An 18232-nucleotide genomic window follows, 5' to 3' on the forward strand; every position below is an offset into this window, starting at 1 on the left:
GTGAGTGTGTGTGTGTGTGTGTGTGTGTGTGTGTGTGTGTGTGTGTGTGTGGTGTGTGTGTGTGTGTGTGTGTGTGTGTTGTGGTTGTTGTTTGGATCAAACTCTTGGCCCTTGCATGCTAACCAATCATCCTGTCACTGAGGTTTACACACAGACCATGGTTTCTTAAGATTGGCTTCTCACCAGATAGTTCAGGCTGACCGTGAGCCTATTATGTAGCCCTGGTCATGATCCTCCTGTCCTTGGCTTCCCCACTGTGCACCACTACAGACCCAAAAATAGGTTTCTAAGAATTTCAACAACATTTTTTTTAAAAACAAAACCTTTGTCAAGATGAGATAAGACAGGGAGAAAGGAAGGAAAAACATAAACAAAAGACAAAAATGTGTAATTTATGGGAAGAGTACATGAGGATTTGATTTTTGTTCTTCTTCCCAAAATGGCACAGGAAATAGTTTAAAAAATCTTTTTTGATTTAATTTTCTAAAAAAATTGTATCTTACCATAATTCTTTGAACATCAGGAAATAATGTATAAGATATATGTGTATACACTGAATGGAAGAGACTGGAAGGAACTGGTTTGATAGAAGTAAGGTGAAGCAGGTGAGATATAAACTAAGCAAGAGTCATTGCTGGGTACCGAGACACACCCACCATTGGAAGCCTTGCTCCTTAGAAGTGCGCATGGGCAGAAGCAGAGAGTTTTCCTGCTGCTTCTTCACCTGTCAGGCACAGCTCACCTTACAGGAAGTGAAATCTCCTTCTTTGTCAGATTCTTTACCAATGCTCTGGGCCACACATGATGGGCTGTGCTGCTATGGAGGTGAACAAAAATATCAAAAAGTAAGGACTCCAGAGCTGCTGGTAGGTCCAGAGGAGAAAAGGAGACCATCTTCTTGCAATAAACAAGCAAAGGCCACAAAAAGTCTTGGTGCTTTCAAACAGGTGAGAAACCAAAGCCTGGGCCTAGGTACACCATGCTGAGGAACTCCAGTTCCTCGCATTCTCTGGATTTCTGTGACCTCCCCATTACTATTCCAGCTTTAGCCCCTCGCCATTCTTTCTCAGCCTCCTTCCTCAGCTGTTTTTATATGACATTTAAGTGACAGAGGTCTTTCTACTTAATTGGGGGGTCTTGTTTTCTTTTCTGTATATGCTTTCCCTTACTAACTTTTTAAAAAACATTTATTTATCTATTCCCTTTATGTCCCAATCTCAGCCCCCTTCTGCTCCTAAACCTCCTCACATAGAACCTCCCCACACCCCACCCTTCTCCTCTAAAGGGGGAACAACTCTAGGTAACACCCCCCAGCTCCCCACCCTACCCCACTCCTGGTCCATCAAGTCACTGCAGGAGTGGGCGCGTCGTCTCTTTCTCAAACCAGACAAGAAAGGTCCAGTTAGGGGAACAGGATCCATGGGCAGGTAACAGATTCACAGACAGCTCCCGCTCCAGTTGTTGGGGGATCCACACGAAGACCAAGCTGCACATCTGCTACTTATGTGCGGGGGGCGGGTAGGGGGGCTAGCTAGGTCCAGCCCATGCTAGCTCTTTGGTTAATGGTTCAGTCTCTGAGAGCCCCCAAGGATCTAGGTTTGTTGAGTGTTGGTTTTCCTGTGGAGTCCATGTCCTCTTTGGGTTCTTCAATCCTTCCTCCAACTCTTCCACAAGACTCCCCAAGCTCCATCTAATGTTTGGCTATGACTCACTCCATCTCTTTCCATTAGATGCTGGGCAGAGCCTCTCAGAGGACAGCCATGCTAGGCTCCTGTCTCTAAGCATAGCGGACTGTCATTAATAGTTGCAGAGTGCTTTTGGACAAACACCTCCTAAGAAGAATCTCTCTTCTTGACAGTAGGCCAATGGATATGAGCACACATGAATAATTTCACTCAGTCATTTCATAGACCAGGAAGCAGGGTGGAAACTGAATTCTAAGCATCTTCCTTACCTACCCAGCAAATTCCTTTAAACCATCTACCTATTTAATCATCTGTTGGAGAGAAATCTTCACAACTCTGTACCATAGAGATAACCACATCATTTAGACTTTATCTCCAAGACATACCTTATACAGTACAATGTTCTCTGTGCACCCTTTACCATTTTCCACCTAATCTATAATAATTGTATTTTACCAAACCCTATTTATCCGGCATCCCAGCCTATTTAACCGGCCACACCGTATACCATCAACATCCTCAAAGTGCACAAAAAAGAACATTTGTATAGATTAGATGCCCAGATTTGTTCACGCCTCACCAAGGTCTTTGGCACACTGCACACATTGTTTAGAAACATTTGATCACTTGATGCCTGCCTCAGCCTAGGCTCTCAGTCTGTGTGTCTCAGATACTTCCCTTTACTTTCCATCCAATCCAAGTTAGATTCTGCTGTGCGTTTATCATCACACCATCCTGCTTCCCTTTATAGCACTTATCAACATAGAATTCATCATCCTAGTCAATTAAATGATGTAGGAAATAAAGATCAGTACCACACACTGTCACTCATCTTTGGAAACAAAATCACTGATCCTGCGGAAGGAGGGAGGGTGAAAAGGTGATGCTAGAAGCTCAGAAGGATAGATGGGAAAGAGGATGGAGAGACTAACAACAAGCACCTGACTTCAGCTGAACAGGAGAGGGTACCCTTGTGTTCTACAGCACAGCAGGTTAACAATGCTGTACAACACCTAATAATATATTTCAAAGTAACTATACAGTTGGAAAGTTCTTTACAGAAATAAATGACAAACATTCTAGAAGAATGGCCTTGATTTTATCATTTTATCACTTTATCCATATATTAAATTATCATACTATATTCCATAAATATGTAAGTCAATGTATTTTAATAAGAATTCAAAAATGAAATATAAAGACTACCTTCAGTGGAAGAAATGGTTCTGTGAGGGAAGTGTTTTCCACACAACCATGAGGTCCTGAGTTTGGATTCCTATAACCCAGCTAGAGATCAGTCCACATGAATATATACATCTCTGTTTTATCCACAGTCACAATATTACAACCTGCTTATTCCATTCTTACTGGTGTGATTACAAAGTGTTCTAATTACAATTGCTAGCCTTGGGCAAATGCCATTTGTGTCTGTATGGATGTGTTGTCTAGGATGCATGTCCCATGTAGGATGGTCAAATCAAACAGGCCTCTAATACTGATTTATGTTGCTAATCTTCCTTATTATATATATATATATATATATATATATATATATATATATATATATATATATATATATGGTTTCTTTCGAGACAGAGTTTCTCTGTGTAGCCCTGGCTGTCCTAGAACTCACTCTGTAGACCAGGCTGGCCTCGAACTAGAAATCCACCTGTCTCTGCCTCCCAAGTGCTGGGATTAAAGGCATGTGCAACCACTGCCCAGCGATTTTTATAATTTTAAATCAACAGTGATAAGAGAAATTTGTCTTCTCATACTTATTTTTTTCCTTTTACAAAGTGTGATTATCTTAATGTTTACCAGCCTGATGAGAATGATGGTATTTTAGCATCCATTTTAAAGCTCCACCAGTTTTTTCCATTCCTCTCTGAACAATCTGCATATAGCACCCTTTTGTTCTAGCAATCATTTCTCACATGTTTTATCAGGCCCTCTTTGTTTCAGGACTGTCACTTCTTTTTGTGACATATCACCATCCAGTTTCATGGTTTTCTTTTGACACTTCTTACTTTCATGCAAATTTACCTTGTGTCAGATTTTCTCATTAAACGTATTCATCATGGTGTGGAGGCTGCTGTATACTCAGTGAAACTTAGAATAATTCCCCTCCCCCAGTACAAGATAACAATTTCTTCCCTATTTTTCTGTTAGAACTTCTCTGGGTTTATTCCACATAGAAATTATGGATTCATTTTCAGTTTATTCTGATGTCAGTGGATATAAAAACCCAAATAAATTTTTGTTCAAGTGATTTTTCAGTTGTTCCTACAGCTGCTGCCATAGAGGATTGAGCTCGCCTCCACAGAACGATGGCCGGACAGGTCCGTGTCCCCCATATCCAAAATTTTTTCTCTTCCACTACTTCTGCTGGGTGGTGGGCGAGAAGAGAGGTAGAACCCTTATTAAATGTAGGTTGCAAATGGGTGGGTAGGGGATTAGGGGGGTGGGTATGGGGGACCTTTGGGATAGCATTGAAAATGTAAACAAGGAAAACACCTAATTAAAAAAAAAAGTTATGCCTACAAGCAGCCGTCATTGAAAGTCTGTCTTTGCCTTTCTGAGGACTTGAGTGATAACTTATACTATATTCCTATCTGTTTTCAGGCCTCCATTTAGATTTCCTCATGTATATAATTAGTTAAGGACAACTTTCCTTTTGAACTCAAAGTTTCACAGAAGAAATTGTGTGTGGCCTGTTTTGCCTCTGTCCTCCTTGTTTAGAACAGCACCAAACACATCACAGAACTTCAACATGTATTTATTTTATTTGTTGTTTATAAAATAGCAGAAGAATATTTCTCTTCTCCCCACAAATTGATTTAAAGATCAGTTAATATTTAATAATAGATAGTCCACAGAGAGTAGAATTTACAGGAAAGTGATAGGTAACATATATTACAAATTTCTGATTGAGATACATGATGTCTTTATGTAAAATGTTAATGTATTTAGACAAGAATGTCCAACTCCATCAATATGCTAATAATCACAGACGCAAAAATGTTTATATCTAGAGAAAATGCCAGTATTAAAACAGACAATGTAAATCATTTTCATGTAGAGTAGACATCAGGACATTCCAGGTAATACTTTTACACATTATTAAGAGACCTTGGAAATCCAAACACTTCATAACTACAGTATTTCTTAGAAGCATAATTTTTAAATGGAAACATTAATGTTTGAAAACAAGTCACATAGCTCAAGTCGGCACTAGCCTATTAAAATCCAAGCATTGGCTTGTCGATGAAGTTTTAATGTGCTTTTATTGACACTGACCTTCATTGATGATCATAACCACACTAAGGCACTCTCGTTTTACTACGGAAGAAACTCAAATAATTCTATACTCCCTGGTAGAAAGACTTTGGAAATTTGCAAAGATCTCAGAGCAAGTTATTTGCAAATGTCAATGATTTTCTGTAGTTTCAGAGAGCGGCATTCCATTCTAACGTTATGAATACGTTCAGATAACTGTATGTCCCTGCACTGACAAAGCAGCAGTTTTAATGGCAAAGTTGCCCTCAGGTTTCATAGTGTACTGATATATTTAGAAACCGTCCCCAGTGATAAACATTAACTAAACTAAATGTTAAATAATAACAATATAATTAATAATTTTAATGGTATAAAAATATAGCTCCTGGTCTTCCTCTAAATAATGAACGACACTATGGTTTTCTTTCCCTTAAAATTGAAATAACTATTATTGTATGCATGAGCATTCTAAAGGGATATTGGTCTTAAAAACGTTTTAATCCTATCCAGTGCTTTCTAGTAATGGAAGATTCTGTGACTTTTTAAAAATCACCTTGCTATATCATTTACAATAAACGATCATGAAACCAGAACCCAAAATATCTAGAAAGGAGTCTAGTCCTTAACGTAAACTCGCCACATTGTTGCTACATTGCTGTAGAAGTCCCAGAAATGTTATGGTACCATCACATGTAAAAAATAATAATAATTAGGGGAATTTGCAATAGCATTCCTAATATTTTTTGAGGTGTTAACTAAGCCAACATCCTACAATTCTATGTTCTGTTTCTAAGAAACACAACTCACTATGATTATCTATGAGCCAATTACAACTAATCACATTGATAAGACTAGGAAAGAAAAATTAAAGTCTTCCTCAGTTTGGACAGCATCGGAAGACTTTGCAAATCAAAACAAACAAAACCAAAACCAAAACCAGGGCACAAGGGACTGAATGGAAAGCATTCTGCAGCACAAGCTTCTACTTTACACTAAGACTTAATTTGTCCTACCCTACAGCTTTAAATGTGACAGCATTTCCGCTAAACAACTTACAATAATTTAATTCACTAAAATAAAACAACAAATCTAATTTTTTCCATTAAAACTATACATATTTCAAGTCCACTGTTAGGTTTTCAAATCATAAGAGTGGTAAAGACACATTATAGGGTGCAAGTCTGCCATGTGCCTAAATAACAGTGATGAAAGATGACGCTGCCTGACATGTTACTGTCGTGCAGCCTCCTTCGAATGCTAGCACTCAGTTCCACTGGCATGTGCAGTCTATCGGCTCCTGGAGTGTGTACATTACTTCAGTGCCATTTCCTGAGCAGTGCAGAGGCACCGTCACGTTTCGCACTCCATTTTCACGACAGCACTTGCAGAACCTCAGGTGACTTTCAACATTGATGTTATATATGGTAGCTGACGGGCATTTCCCATCACAAGATGCCACACTAATCTGCAAGGAGAGATAATGAGAAAAGAGGTCTGCAAAATCAGCCAATACTGGTGATCATTTCATTCCTTCAGGGGATCAGTAAGAGCGTTGTTTTTTTTTTTTTTTAATCATTTCATTCCCAAAAACTTCTAAGTGTATAAATGAGGATAGAAATATTACATTAGAACATGATTCATATATACATCATAGGGTCATTACACAGTTGTACTGAATAAAGCAATGCTTACATAATTCAAAGAACGGCTTGCACATGTATAACTGAGTACATATATGGAGTGACGTAATCCTAGCCCAATAATTTTATTGTCACTGGTATCATGCTGTGGTGCATAGAAATGAACATGCCATTCTTAAAGGAGTAAATTAACAACCCAGAATACACTCCTTGTGCAAAATCACAAGGCTAAAGATAAAATATAGTCAAACACATGCAGATTGAGTGCCTGTCCCTCTGGATTTCAGTTACCACTGAGAACTGTTGATGATTTATGCTAAGAATAATGTATAATTTGGAAATAGAATGGTTGAATATTAGAGTGCAGGAACACTCTCAAAGTTCAATGTTGTATGCTGTCATGTTCTCGGCTTGTTTGAGAGTCCCACATGTCAGTGACCCACTGAGCTCCAGAAACACACATGTTCTTTATGTACCCACTCTTACACAGCTACTTACAGAGCTTTGGCTTACACAGTCCTGTTTCTTTATGATGGATTTAATGATCACTTTCTGGCATATTCGCTCTTCTCGTTTGCCTGGAAAAGAAAATGTACGTCATTAAAAAGCCCATGTAAGAGGTGGAGAGATGGTTAAGTGGTTAAGAGCCCTTGCTGCAGAAAGAGGAACACTCCTCCATTGTTGGTGGGATTGCAGGCTTGTACAACCACTCTGGAAATTAGTCTTGCGATTCCTCAGAAAACTGGATATAGTACTACTGGAGGATCCAGCAATACCTCTCCTGGGCATATATCCAGAAGATGCCCCAACTGGTAAGAAGGACACATGCTCCACTATGTTCATAGCAGCCTTATTTATAATAGCCAGAAGCTGGAAGGAACCCAGATGCCCCTCAACAGAGGAATGGATACAGAAAATGTGGTACATCTACACAATGGAGTACTACTCAGCTATTAAAAAGAATGAATTTATGAAATTCCTAGCCAAATGGATGGACCTGGAGGGCATCATCCTGAGTGAGGTAACACATTCACAAAGGAACTCACACAATATGTACTCACTGATAAGTGGATATTAGCCCAAAACCTAGGATATCCAAGATATAAGATACAATTTCCTAAACACATGAAACTCAAGAAAAATGAAGACTGAAGTGTGGACACTATGCCCCTCCTTAGAAGTGGGAACAGAACACCCTTGGAAGGAGGTACAGAGACAAAGTTTGGAGCTGAGATAAAAAAGATGGACCATCTAGAGACTGCCATATCCAGGGATCCATCCCATAATCAGCTTCCAAATGCTGACACCATTGCATACACTAGCAAGATTATGCTGAAAGGACCCTGATATAGCTGTCTCTTGTCAGAGTATGCCTGGGCCTAGCAAACATAGAAGTGGATGCTCACAGTCGGCTATTGGATGGATCACATGGCCCCCAATGAAGGAGCTAGAGAAAGTACCCAAGAAGCTAAAGGGATCTGCAACCCTATAGGTGGAACAACATTATGAACTAACCAGTACCCTGGAGCTCTTGACTCTAGCTGCATATGTATCAAAAGATGGCCTAGGCGGCCATCACTGGAAAGAGAGGCCCATTGGACACGCAAACTTTATATGCCCCAGTACAGGGGAACGCCAGGGCCAAAAAAGGGGAGTGGGTGGGTAGGGGAGTGGGGGTGGGTGGCTATGGGGGACTTTTGGTATAGCATTGGAAATGTAAATGAGCTAAATACCTAATAAAAAATGGAAAAAAAAAAAAGAGCCCTTGCTGCTACTCCAGATAAATGGAGGTCCCAGCATCTGTATCACATGGCTCACAAACCTCTATCTCCAGTTCCAGGGAGCCTGACACCTCTAGGCCCTTTCCACGGACCATACTCATATGAACATGCTCACACATATACACATATAAGTACACATGACTTAAGATAATAATAAATAACTATTGAAATTCTGTGCAAAATGCTTCCATAATTTAAATATAAATAGAATTATGTTGGAAAATGGTGTCTTTATTCAAAACATATAGTCAGTATAAAATTATTTTTCAAAATCTACTCTTCATATGGTATGTGTAATATCTATTTTCTCCTTCCATATAGCTTATACCTTCTAGATTCAGAATTATTTTCACCTTTTGCCTAATTAGCTTAGAATAATCATTATTATCATTAGTCAAAAGTGTTACAAATGTGGAATAATGAATTTTTAGGTTTAAATACATGTAAATATGTAATATGTAAAAGTAATTGATTAACACATAATTTTCAAATAAAACTGAAATACATTTTATAAGTGTTCATTAATATGCTAAATATAAAATTTTAATTACTTGTCAGCATCATTGTAATGCATGAGTGATTCATTCTTTATTCTATGGCTCTGAAATGCCTTTTTTAATTTCAAATTTAAAAAACACCTTATAATCATTCATGACACAGTAGTATGCACCAGTGTGCACCTGAGTATTACATTATAATATACCCAGGGATGTATATTTAACCAGTTTTTGATAATGCATTGAGTGTGAATCAGGACACCAAGACCAGGAGTCTTACCTCGCTCTGCGTCTGACTTGCTTTGTCACCCTAGGGAAATCACTGACTCATTCTGTTCTGTATACTTACTGATTGAATGGTAGAATTACATCATCGATTTCCATGTGACTTTATCCATAATAGTTTTAGTTAAAATACATGCAAATATAAAATCCCAACAGTTAAAATTAAGCTACTCTAGTTCAAGGAATGATGGATAGCTAGTGGTGGGCTGAAATTAAACTGCCCTTGTCAAGGAAAAAAATTTCAATAAATATATGGGACAATATTATTCATTATTGGTTAGTTGGATATTTTATTCCTTCAGATATGTCCTATATACATTCCTCACAGATTTCTTTGGAGTATGTTTTCTTTATCACAGTACTTGTGGTAATATCCAAACGCCACAATCTCTACAACCTGGTTATTCAGAATCTCAACCTGTGACAAACGTCCCCTAACTCCAATGCCTAAACTACTTCCCATTCTCGAACACAGTGGAAGTGGGTTACCAAAGCCCTTTGCCATTATTCTGCAACGCAAAGAGCTCGGCAGAGGTGAACTATGGTGTCGCTATATTCATTCTTGTCTAATGGGATCTCCTGCTCTGAAGCTTCATTTCCTAATTATTTTAGGAAGTTATACCTTCCTCCACGGACTGGATGTGGTCCTGAGTTCAAATCCCAGCAACCACATGGTGGCTCACAACCATCCATAATGAGATCTGATGTCCTCTTCTGGGGTGTCTGAAGACAGCTACAGTGTACTTATATATAATAAATAAATAATTCTTTTTAAAAATTAGTTTATTGTCAATGAAGAGAAAAAATATCATTGGATGTTTCAGTAGATTCTAGTAACTAAAATGTGTGTTACTGTATTCCCAAGGCTCAGTCAGTATAGTTCTGGTCAACTGAATTGTGTCCCTCAATTCTTCCTGAGTTTAGTAGAGCTGTAGAATGTGATTTTTGTTTGGCAATCAGATGAGAATGAGATCAATATGTAGGTTATAATGCAATATGGCTGGCCCTTATAAAAAGGGAAATTTGGAGAAACACACACATATACACAAAAACAAAAACAGAAACCTGATATAAATATGAAGACAGTATCTGTAAGTCAAGGACGGAGATCATTCTCTCACTGAACTCATTAGAGTGCTGTGCATCAACATCTCAGTTTGGAAACTCCAGATCTGTGACACAATACATCCCTGGTGTTTATTAGCTAAGCCACCTGATTTGTGAGGTCATGAGTTACAGTAGACATAGAAAGTAACACAGTAAAATAAATATCAAGTTGTAATTGATATTTTTTTCTTTTTCTTTCTCTTGGAAGGGGGGAATCTTATTTATGATTTAATGCTGGGTTCATACCAAATGGAACTGAGAGGTTGCCTAACTTCTTTGAGCTGAAAATCAGAATAATTCCAGGATTTATTGAGGGGGACTTTTGTACCAAATAATACTCTATATGTACATACTCATGGGATTCCGTTCTTTAGGATTCTTAGAAATCTTATCTGAGAAACACTTCAGCATATATCTAACGATCAATCTGTCTATCATGACATCATTAACCAAAATTATAATCTCCCCCCAAAGCACCTCTAGATAAATTCTAAATTTCTGCATTTGTAATTTTTAAAAACTTTTACCTTTATTTTCATATAAGCTCATATTTTTAAAAATAGAAATGGTTTGTTGCATAAATAATTCTCTATTCTAGTTCAGTCTTTACATTATTAAAAAAATCACCACAAAATAAACATAATTAAAACAAATATAAGATACATTATAGGTATTTAACTAATTAATATGAAAATTTCTAAATATAGGATTTAAATATAATTCACTCTTGGCATTTCCCAGAAATACAGACTTATAAATTTGTTCAACAAGTCTGAAAATACTATAACTCTCTTAAATGTCTACATTGGTGTCTTGATGTTATTTTATCATAATGTACTTAAGTTTGTGTCATTGAGTATATTTCAAGCAAAGTAGATCACAGTGAACTTGAAATTCAAACTTATTAAAATCCTAGACTAGAAGCTGGAGATGTAGCTCAATGGTTAAGATGACTGGTTGTTCTTACAGAGGACTTGGGGTTTGATTCCCAGCAAACCACATGATGGCCCACAATCTTCTGTAAGTCTAGTTCCAGAGAATCTGATGCCCTCTCCTTGTCTCTACAAGAAGGTACCGCATGCAGGTGGTGCTCAGACACACACGCAAGTGAAACACCCACACACATAATATTATTTTAATTTTAAGGAAATTTCTAGTCTGTGAATTTTAGAAAATGCCACAATAGCAAAATGTCTAAAAAATGAAATGAAAATTTATCTAAATAAAAGTGTTTATGTATGTCACACAATATAAAAGCTGGGTTACAGGGATATCAACCACACATCACAAAAGCATTTAAATGGCACACTTCATGAAGTACATCTCAGGAACCAACAGTTAGACGAACACAACAACCATATAAGCCACGAAAAAGCAATCTGTCATTGTGTGGACTATAGTCTCACTTACAGATCTTGCAACAGCCTTCATTATAAAGCTTCACAATCCCTTCATTCTGGGGAGAGAAAACGGGTAAAAGGTAAAAGATAGCAGGGTCTATCCATTTCCTCTTAACTTGAAATTGAAAGCCAACTCTCAGGACATTTTATCAGCTCCTACAAAGCCTTTATAGAAAAATAGCTACTAACAATTCCTACTGAGAACTTCTTAGAAACAAGAAATCTTGTTAAAAGCTGAATTGTCTCTTCCTTAATACAAAAAGTAGGGAAACAATGCTACTTAAGGAATACTTTTACAATGTTCCACATATTTTTAAGATAACAAAATAATGAAAATTGTTCTAACTAGATGTCATTAATTTTCAACTCCAAAAATAATTTAAACCATATAAACTAGATGAATTAAATTTCTAAATATTGTAAATGTTAAGATAACATTTTTCTTTGAGAAACTTTTATTTTTCAAACAAACCCCACTTTCCAGAACTTAAATATAACTTTAGTGCACATGATCGCTTCTTAGGCGCCACTATTAAAAGCTATAAATACAGAGGAAAAATCAGGGAACCAATGTTATTTTTCTATGCAATGGAATAAATCCTATGATTCATTAAATCTAATAAATTCATTATTCATTACTTGTCTAAATAAAACTGGAAAGAGATTGTTTTAAAATAAAAATCATAACACTTTTAAAATCTCTTGATAGATTCTTCTCTGAGAAAATAGAGGATAAAATGGAGCCAAACTATAGAATCTGAGAAAAACACTAAATTCTCCAGTGGCCTGTACCAGAGAAACAAGGTAAATGTCACCAGATGTAGAGGTATTAATGGCACAATAAATCGATGTGTTTGTCTAAGAGAAAAAGGCAAAACTCAATTAAGTACCATTTTATCTATATTAAAAGGGAGCCTAGATTTGCTGACCAAAGGCTTTTTCAATTATCCTTGAATATGTATATATATATGCCTAGAGACAGCAAATTTGAGTCCCTCAAATTTGAACTCAAAATAGAAAACTAACAAGCTATAACAGACATGAGCCTGAGTGTTAGTAGGACCTTGGAAAACATATAACCGTGTACTTCCTAAATTACAGTTAATGCAGAATTTCCACACAAAACAAAGTACAAACCAGTTTGCATTCAGTTTCATTAAAAGGAGGGCAAACCATGCTGTAGTTTAGAATCGTTGCTCCCTCCTCAGTGTTAACACATTCGTACGTGCTGCAGTTATAGTGCCAGGTGCTCCCCTCCTAAGAATAAAAGAAAAAAGTTACTGCTGTTCTTGCTAAGATCTGCTACACTACTTAAAGCCCTGAGTTAAATGAATTAAATCTTCATTTAACCAAATCTGATGCAAGATAGAGAGCTTCTTGGATCATTAGCAGTGCATCTGAAAATGTCCTCATTTGTATTTATCAATTACACCAGACATACATATACACACATGCATACATGCACACATACAAACACACACATGCACACAAGCATGTATGCAAAGACAATCATTCACGCCTGTGTGCTCATACTCACACACATACACACACCCAAACACACAAGCATGCATGTACACAAGCATGTATACAAGATAAATATTCACACATGTGTGCTCATGATCACAGACACACACACACTGACTCAGAGTACATGTTTGTATGTGTTTGGTTTCATAATGAAAGTGAAATGTTTATATGAAATAAAGCACCCAGAAGGAAAATAGTACATAGGTAACTAATTCTACTAGGTGATCATCGAAAAATCAAATGTTAAATGTCTCACTCTGATATCCACCACTTAGTAACAAAACAACAAACCACCCCCTCGCAAGACTCCTCTCTTTATATTTATTACCTCTTGCTCCCTCATTGCCAGGTTTAAAGGAAACCATTTGCATAATAATGTTTGTTGGGTTATAGCTATAATTTAAAAGTACAGTCAAGCTCTTTCTTAAAGATTTCTTTTAGAAGGGTAAAAATTAAGATGAACCAAGTCACATTCTCTGCTCTAGGTCAGTGGGTCTCAACCTGTGGGTTTCTACGATTCATAATAGTGGCAAAATTAAAATTATGAAGTAGCAACAAAATAGTTTTACGGTCGGAGGTAACCACAACATGAGGAGCTGTATTGAAGGGTTGCAGCATCAGGAAGGTAGAGAAGCTCTGCTCTAGGACCTATCTCAATTCATGACTAGCTGGATATCCTCCAAGAACCGCAATCAACATCTTTAAGTTCATCAGGCACACCTTTAGTCCAAGCACTTGGGAGACAGACAGACATATCTCTGTGAGTTCAAGGAAAACCTGGTCTACAAAACAAATCCAGGACATCCAGAGCTGTTACACAGAAAGACTCCTCCACAAAACAACAAAAACAACAACAACAACAATAATAAATTTATAAAATAATAATATCCAATAAATCAAAAACAAAATTTAATAGCTTCATGAGAATACTAATATTTACTTCTTCATAAATTATTGGATACCATTTTTTTCCTGGAAATCATTTCTTATACCAGGAAAAATATTAAAGTCCATATTAAAATTACCTTAGGAAGCAATTTAAAAAACCATTTGCAAAATTATCAAAAAATATCAAAAATTTTAAAATATAACAAAATATATTAATGTGTGGAGAAGTGCACACTATGAATAGGTGTGCAATGTATGCAGATGTGTGGCAGATGACATTTTCTACTGTGATTTGAGAATATCACCTTTAAAAAATTCCACAGAGTGTTACTGTCCATAGGCCATGGTTTAAGAAGTAAAAATCCCTACCTCATATATAACTGATGTTCCATTTTCCATAATAAATTTGCAGGATATATTTTTACATGTTCCACAGCAATCATAATCACTGGAGGATGGAATGTATATCTGGTGCTGAATATAATAAACAGGCATATTATTAGCATACAGCAACATAAGCATTTTAATGTGCTAGTCCTGAAAGTGTTTTCCAACTCCAGTGTGTTCTCTCTCTGAACATCTGTAAGCATTCCTGAAGTTCAAGATGAAGAACTACAAACACTAATTTACTTTAAATAGCCATGTTAGAAATATAGTACAGGTTAGCCTCTACCAGTCGGCATTCATCAAGCAGACACAACAATCTTAGGTCAACCAAACAAGAAAGCTGTACATGACAACTCTGGAAACTCAAGGTCACTCATAGTGAAGTGAGTGTCTGCCTTAAATACACAGCTCATAAAATAATTGAGTGCTAAGGAGATAGTCAAGTGTTGGAGTCATAAAGTATTTACAAAGTTCAAATTCTCTAGCTGAAAAATTTCAACTCCCCAGGTCTCCAGAGCAACTTAAAACAATACTTACAGCATCACAGTCTTTTGAACAGTTCACCATTGTAACATTCAAAGTATGAAAGTCGGTATAGTTATCTTTTTCATCCAGACATTCGATTATATAACAAAATTCCTCTTCTAAATACTTTATTAGAGATTGCCCAGGATTCAATACTGATACTTCTTGGAACACACACACATCATCCTTTTCTAGAATGAATGAATGAATAAATGAATAAATAAATAAATAAATAAATAAACAAACAAACAAATAAATAAATATTCTAAAACCCCACAATGTTGTCTTTTGTGCTTACCAATCAATAGGTAGAACTTATGTTAATATCTATATTTCCATTGTGATGAACCAAATTTTCAAGATCACATAAGATATTACATATCTCTACCAACGCAAGAATTTATTTAACAATATCAATAGCACAGATATCTCTTAGAGTATAGTACATACTATATAGATATCCCTGTAAAATCATTTGTATTAGCATGTTTAAAGAGATATATCTTAGAGCAACTTCCAGAAGTATGAGGTCTCAGAGATGAGCAAGGTATTGCTGCCCCTTCTCCAGACATAGATCATGACCACTAGATGAATGTAACATCCAATTCAATAATAATAGTGGTACCCTTTATGGTGGGATTCTGTTACACTTTGTGACTTTGGTGATTATTATGTTAATAGAAATAGACTGTGGTGTATTTGAGCAGGCTGGGAGGGGACTGTATCTAGCACAGTAGCTGTCCTTGCCTCTAACTCTGAGGTTCTCCTTTAGTCTGCACATAAAAAATTTAGAAGCATTTTAAGCCATTGAAGAAATATTCTACATCCTAGGAACAACTAATGCATAGTATGAACATCTAACATTTCATGATTTTAAATGCTAACATTAATCATAACACAGTGAACAAAAATGTTCACAATTTTAGATAACATGTTCTTAAGTGATAGAGAAAAATTCCAGTGTCCTCTTAAAAGTGCTATAATGAAAATAATTCCTTTTTCTGTCTTATTATCAATTCTCAGATCATTTTGAGATATTATGAACAAAAAAATAGTAGTTGTTTAAAGAACGCTCACAATTGAAATACTATTTTTCAAAGAAAACAGGTTTAAATATACACGTGCTGAACAACAGACATCAATAGGTATGTGTTATTTAAAAATTATTTTTAAAAATATTTACCACAGAGATACTGTACACAGCCACAGTCAGTCTGAAAGTTTTGATCTATTGCAGCAAATTCTCCCTATTTGAAAGAAATTATCACATAACTTATCATGATCATTTTGAAAACAAACATTATACATAATGGTACCCAGGTAGACATGTGTAAGATAGTTCACCAACATTCCAATGTGTCGAATTTAGTTTGCAGATCAATCAGGAAAAAAATCAGAATAAAAATATAATTGTGGATCACCCAATGCTTGTACGGGGGTAGATGTATATACATGTTTAAGTGTAGGAGTGTGTGTATGTTTTATGTGCATGAGTGAGGATGTGCATGCATGTTGACACCAGGGGGCAACATGTATCTCCTTTGACACCTCTCCATCTTACAAATGAGGCAAGGTATCTCACGCCTCCTCTGAGAGTTCATCTGTCCAGCTAGTCTAGGTAGCCAGCTTTCCCTGGAGATCTACCTTTCTCCTTATGTGCTAGGAATACAGGTGAGGTACCAACCTGGCATTAACATGGGCGATGTTTTTCCTAACACTGGGCTTTACACGTGTGAGGTGAAGTTAACAACTGAACCATCTCCCCAGCAGAGACTATTCAATATCTTTGTACTTCAATTTCCTTAGCTATCAAATTTGTTGATCCTGAGATTCTAAAGGGCAGAGCAATTGAGTTTAGGACAGTGTCTAACTGCCAACTCAGGAATAGGACTACAACATGTAGAACTTAACTCACGCTTTTACAGGTGAGTTTTCCTCATCCACAAAACAGATACAATGTAACCACGGGCCACTTAGTTGTGTAGAAAGAAATCAATGGGCCATTGTAAATAATGAAGTCAGGATTGAGGTGGCACACCCACCCACCCCTACCTTGAGGAAGGTATAACTTGTAGCTATTAGTAACCTTTTCCTATGACTGAGGCTCAAACCTCACCCTGCTGGAAATGATTTAGCCACCTCTAAGCAATCACAGGATTTATATATTCAGGATATATATTCAAGTATTTGCTTGAAAGCATTTCCTTTTTCACAGTGCCTTTAATCTTCATAACATATATTAATAAAAGAAATCTGATTCTTCGCATGAAGATTTTATTCTACTAAATTTGTACTACTATCTTATAGTTATTTGTTCCCGCAAACTAATATGTTACATTTTGTGGTGCTTTATAAATTGTACTTTTATAAGTGTTAATTCTTCTGCTACTTTATGACTTTAATCTAAAGACAATGCCAGTAAGATTGGAAATAAAAAACTTCTAATGGAATTAAAAAAAAAAAAAAACAACTAATCAAATCAGTAGCCTTCCTCAACTCGAAGGATAAATGGGCTGAGAAAGAAATTAGGGAAACAACACCCTTCACAGTACTCACAAGTAATATAAAATATCTTGGTGTGACTGACCAAGCAAGAGAAAGATCTGTATGACAAAAACTTCAATTCTCTGAAGAAAGAAATTGAAGAAGACCTCAGAAGATGGAAAGTTCTCCCATGTTCATGGATCGGCAGGATTAGCATAGTAAAAATAGCCATCTTACCAAAATCAATCTATAGATTCAATGCAATCCCCATCAAAATCCCAACTCAATTCTTCACAGAGACAGAAACAGCAATTCTGAAATTCGTCTGGAATAACAAAAAACCCAGGATAGCAAAAACTATTCTCAACAATAAGAGAACTTCCAGAGGAAATCTCCATCCCTGACCTCAAGCTGTACTACAGAGCAGTAGTGATAAAAACTGCATGGTATTGGTACAGAGACAGACAGGTAGATCAATGGAATAGAATTACAGACCCAGAGTTAAACCCACCTGATCATTGACAAAGAAACCAAAACCATCCAATGGAAAAAGGACAACATATTCAACAAATGGTGCTTGCTCAAGTGATGGTAAGCATGTAGAAGAATGCGAAATGATCCATTCTTATCTCCTTGTACAAAGCTCAAGTCCAAGTGGATCAAGGACTTCCACATAGAACCAGAGACACTGAAACTTATAGAGGAGAAAGTGGAGAAGAACCTCAAACACATCAGCACAGGGGAAATTTT

At 36.6% G+C, this 18232-nt stretch overlaps 1 protein-coding gene across 7 annotated transcripts in view; it reads right to left on the bottom strand.

The window, feature by feature from the left end:
• Positions 1 to 4445: 4445 nt before the first annotated feature.
• The window catches only part of Otogl (otogelin-like), a 151850-nt gene continuing 138063 nt past the window's right edge, over positions 4446 to 18232 (bottom strand). For all 7 annotated transcript variants that reach the window (NM_001370989.1, NM_001177567.2, XM_017314041.1 and 4 more), the window contains 7 exons: positions 16182 to 16245; positions 15011 to 15189; positions 14456 to 14560; positions 12809 to 12928; positions 11682 to 11727; positions 7100 to 7179; positions 4446 to 6426 (listed from right to left, as the gene is read on the bottom strand). In NM_001370989.1, the coding sequence (NP_001357918.1) occupies positions 6226 to 6426; positions 7100 to 7179; positions 11682 to 11727; positions 12809 to 12928; positions 14456 to 14560; positions 15011 to 15189; positions 16182 to 16245 (795 nt within the window). In that variant the 3' untranslated portion in view covers positions 4446 to 6225. The remainder of the gene's footprint in view (positions 6427 to 7099; positions 7180 to 11681; positions 11728 to 12808; positions 12929 to 14455; positions 14561 to 15010; positions 15190 to 16181; positions 16246 to 18232) is intronic.

Source organism: Mus musculus, chromosome 10 (genome assembly GCF_000001635.26).
Source record: "Mus musculus strain C57BL/6J chromosome 10, GRCm38.p6 C57BL/6J".
NCBI lineage: Eukaryota > Metazoa > Chordata > Mammalia > Rodentia > Muridae > Mus > Mus musculus.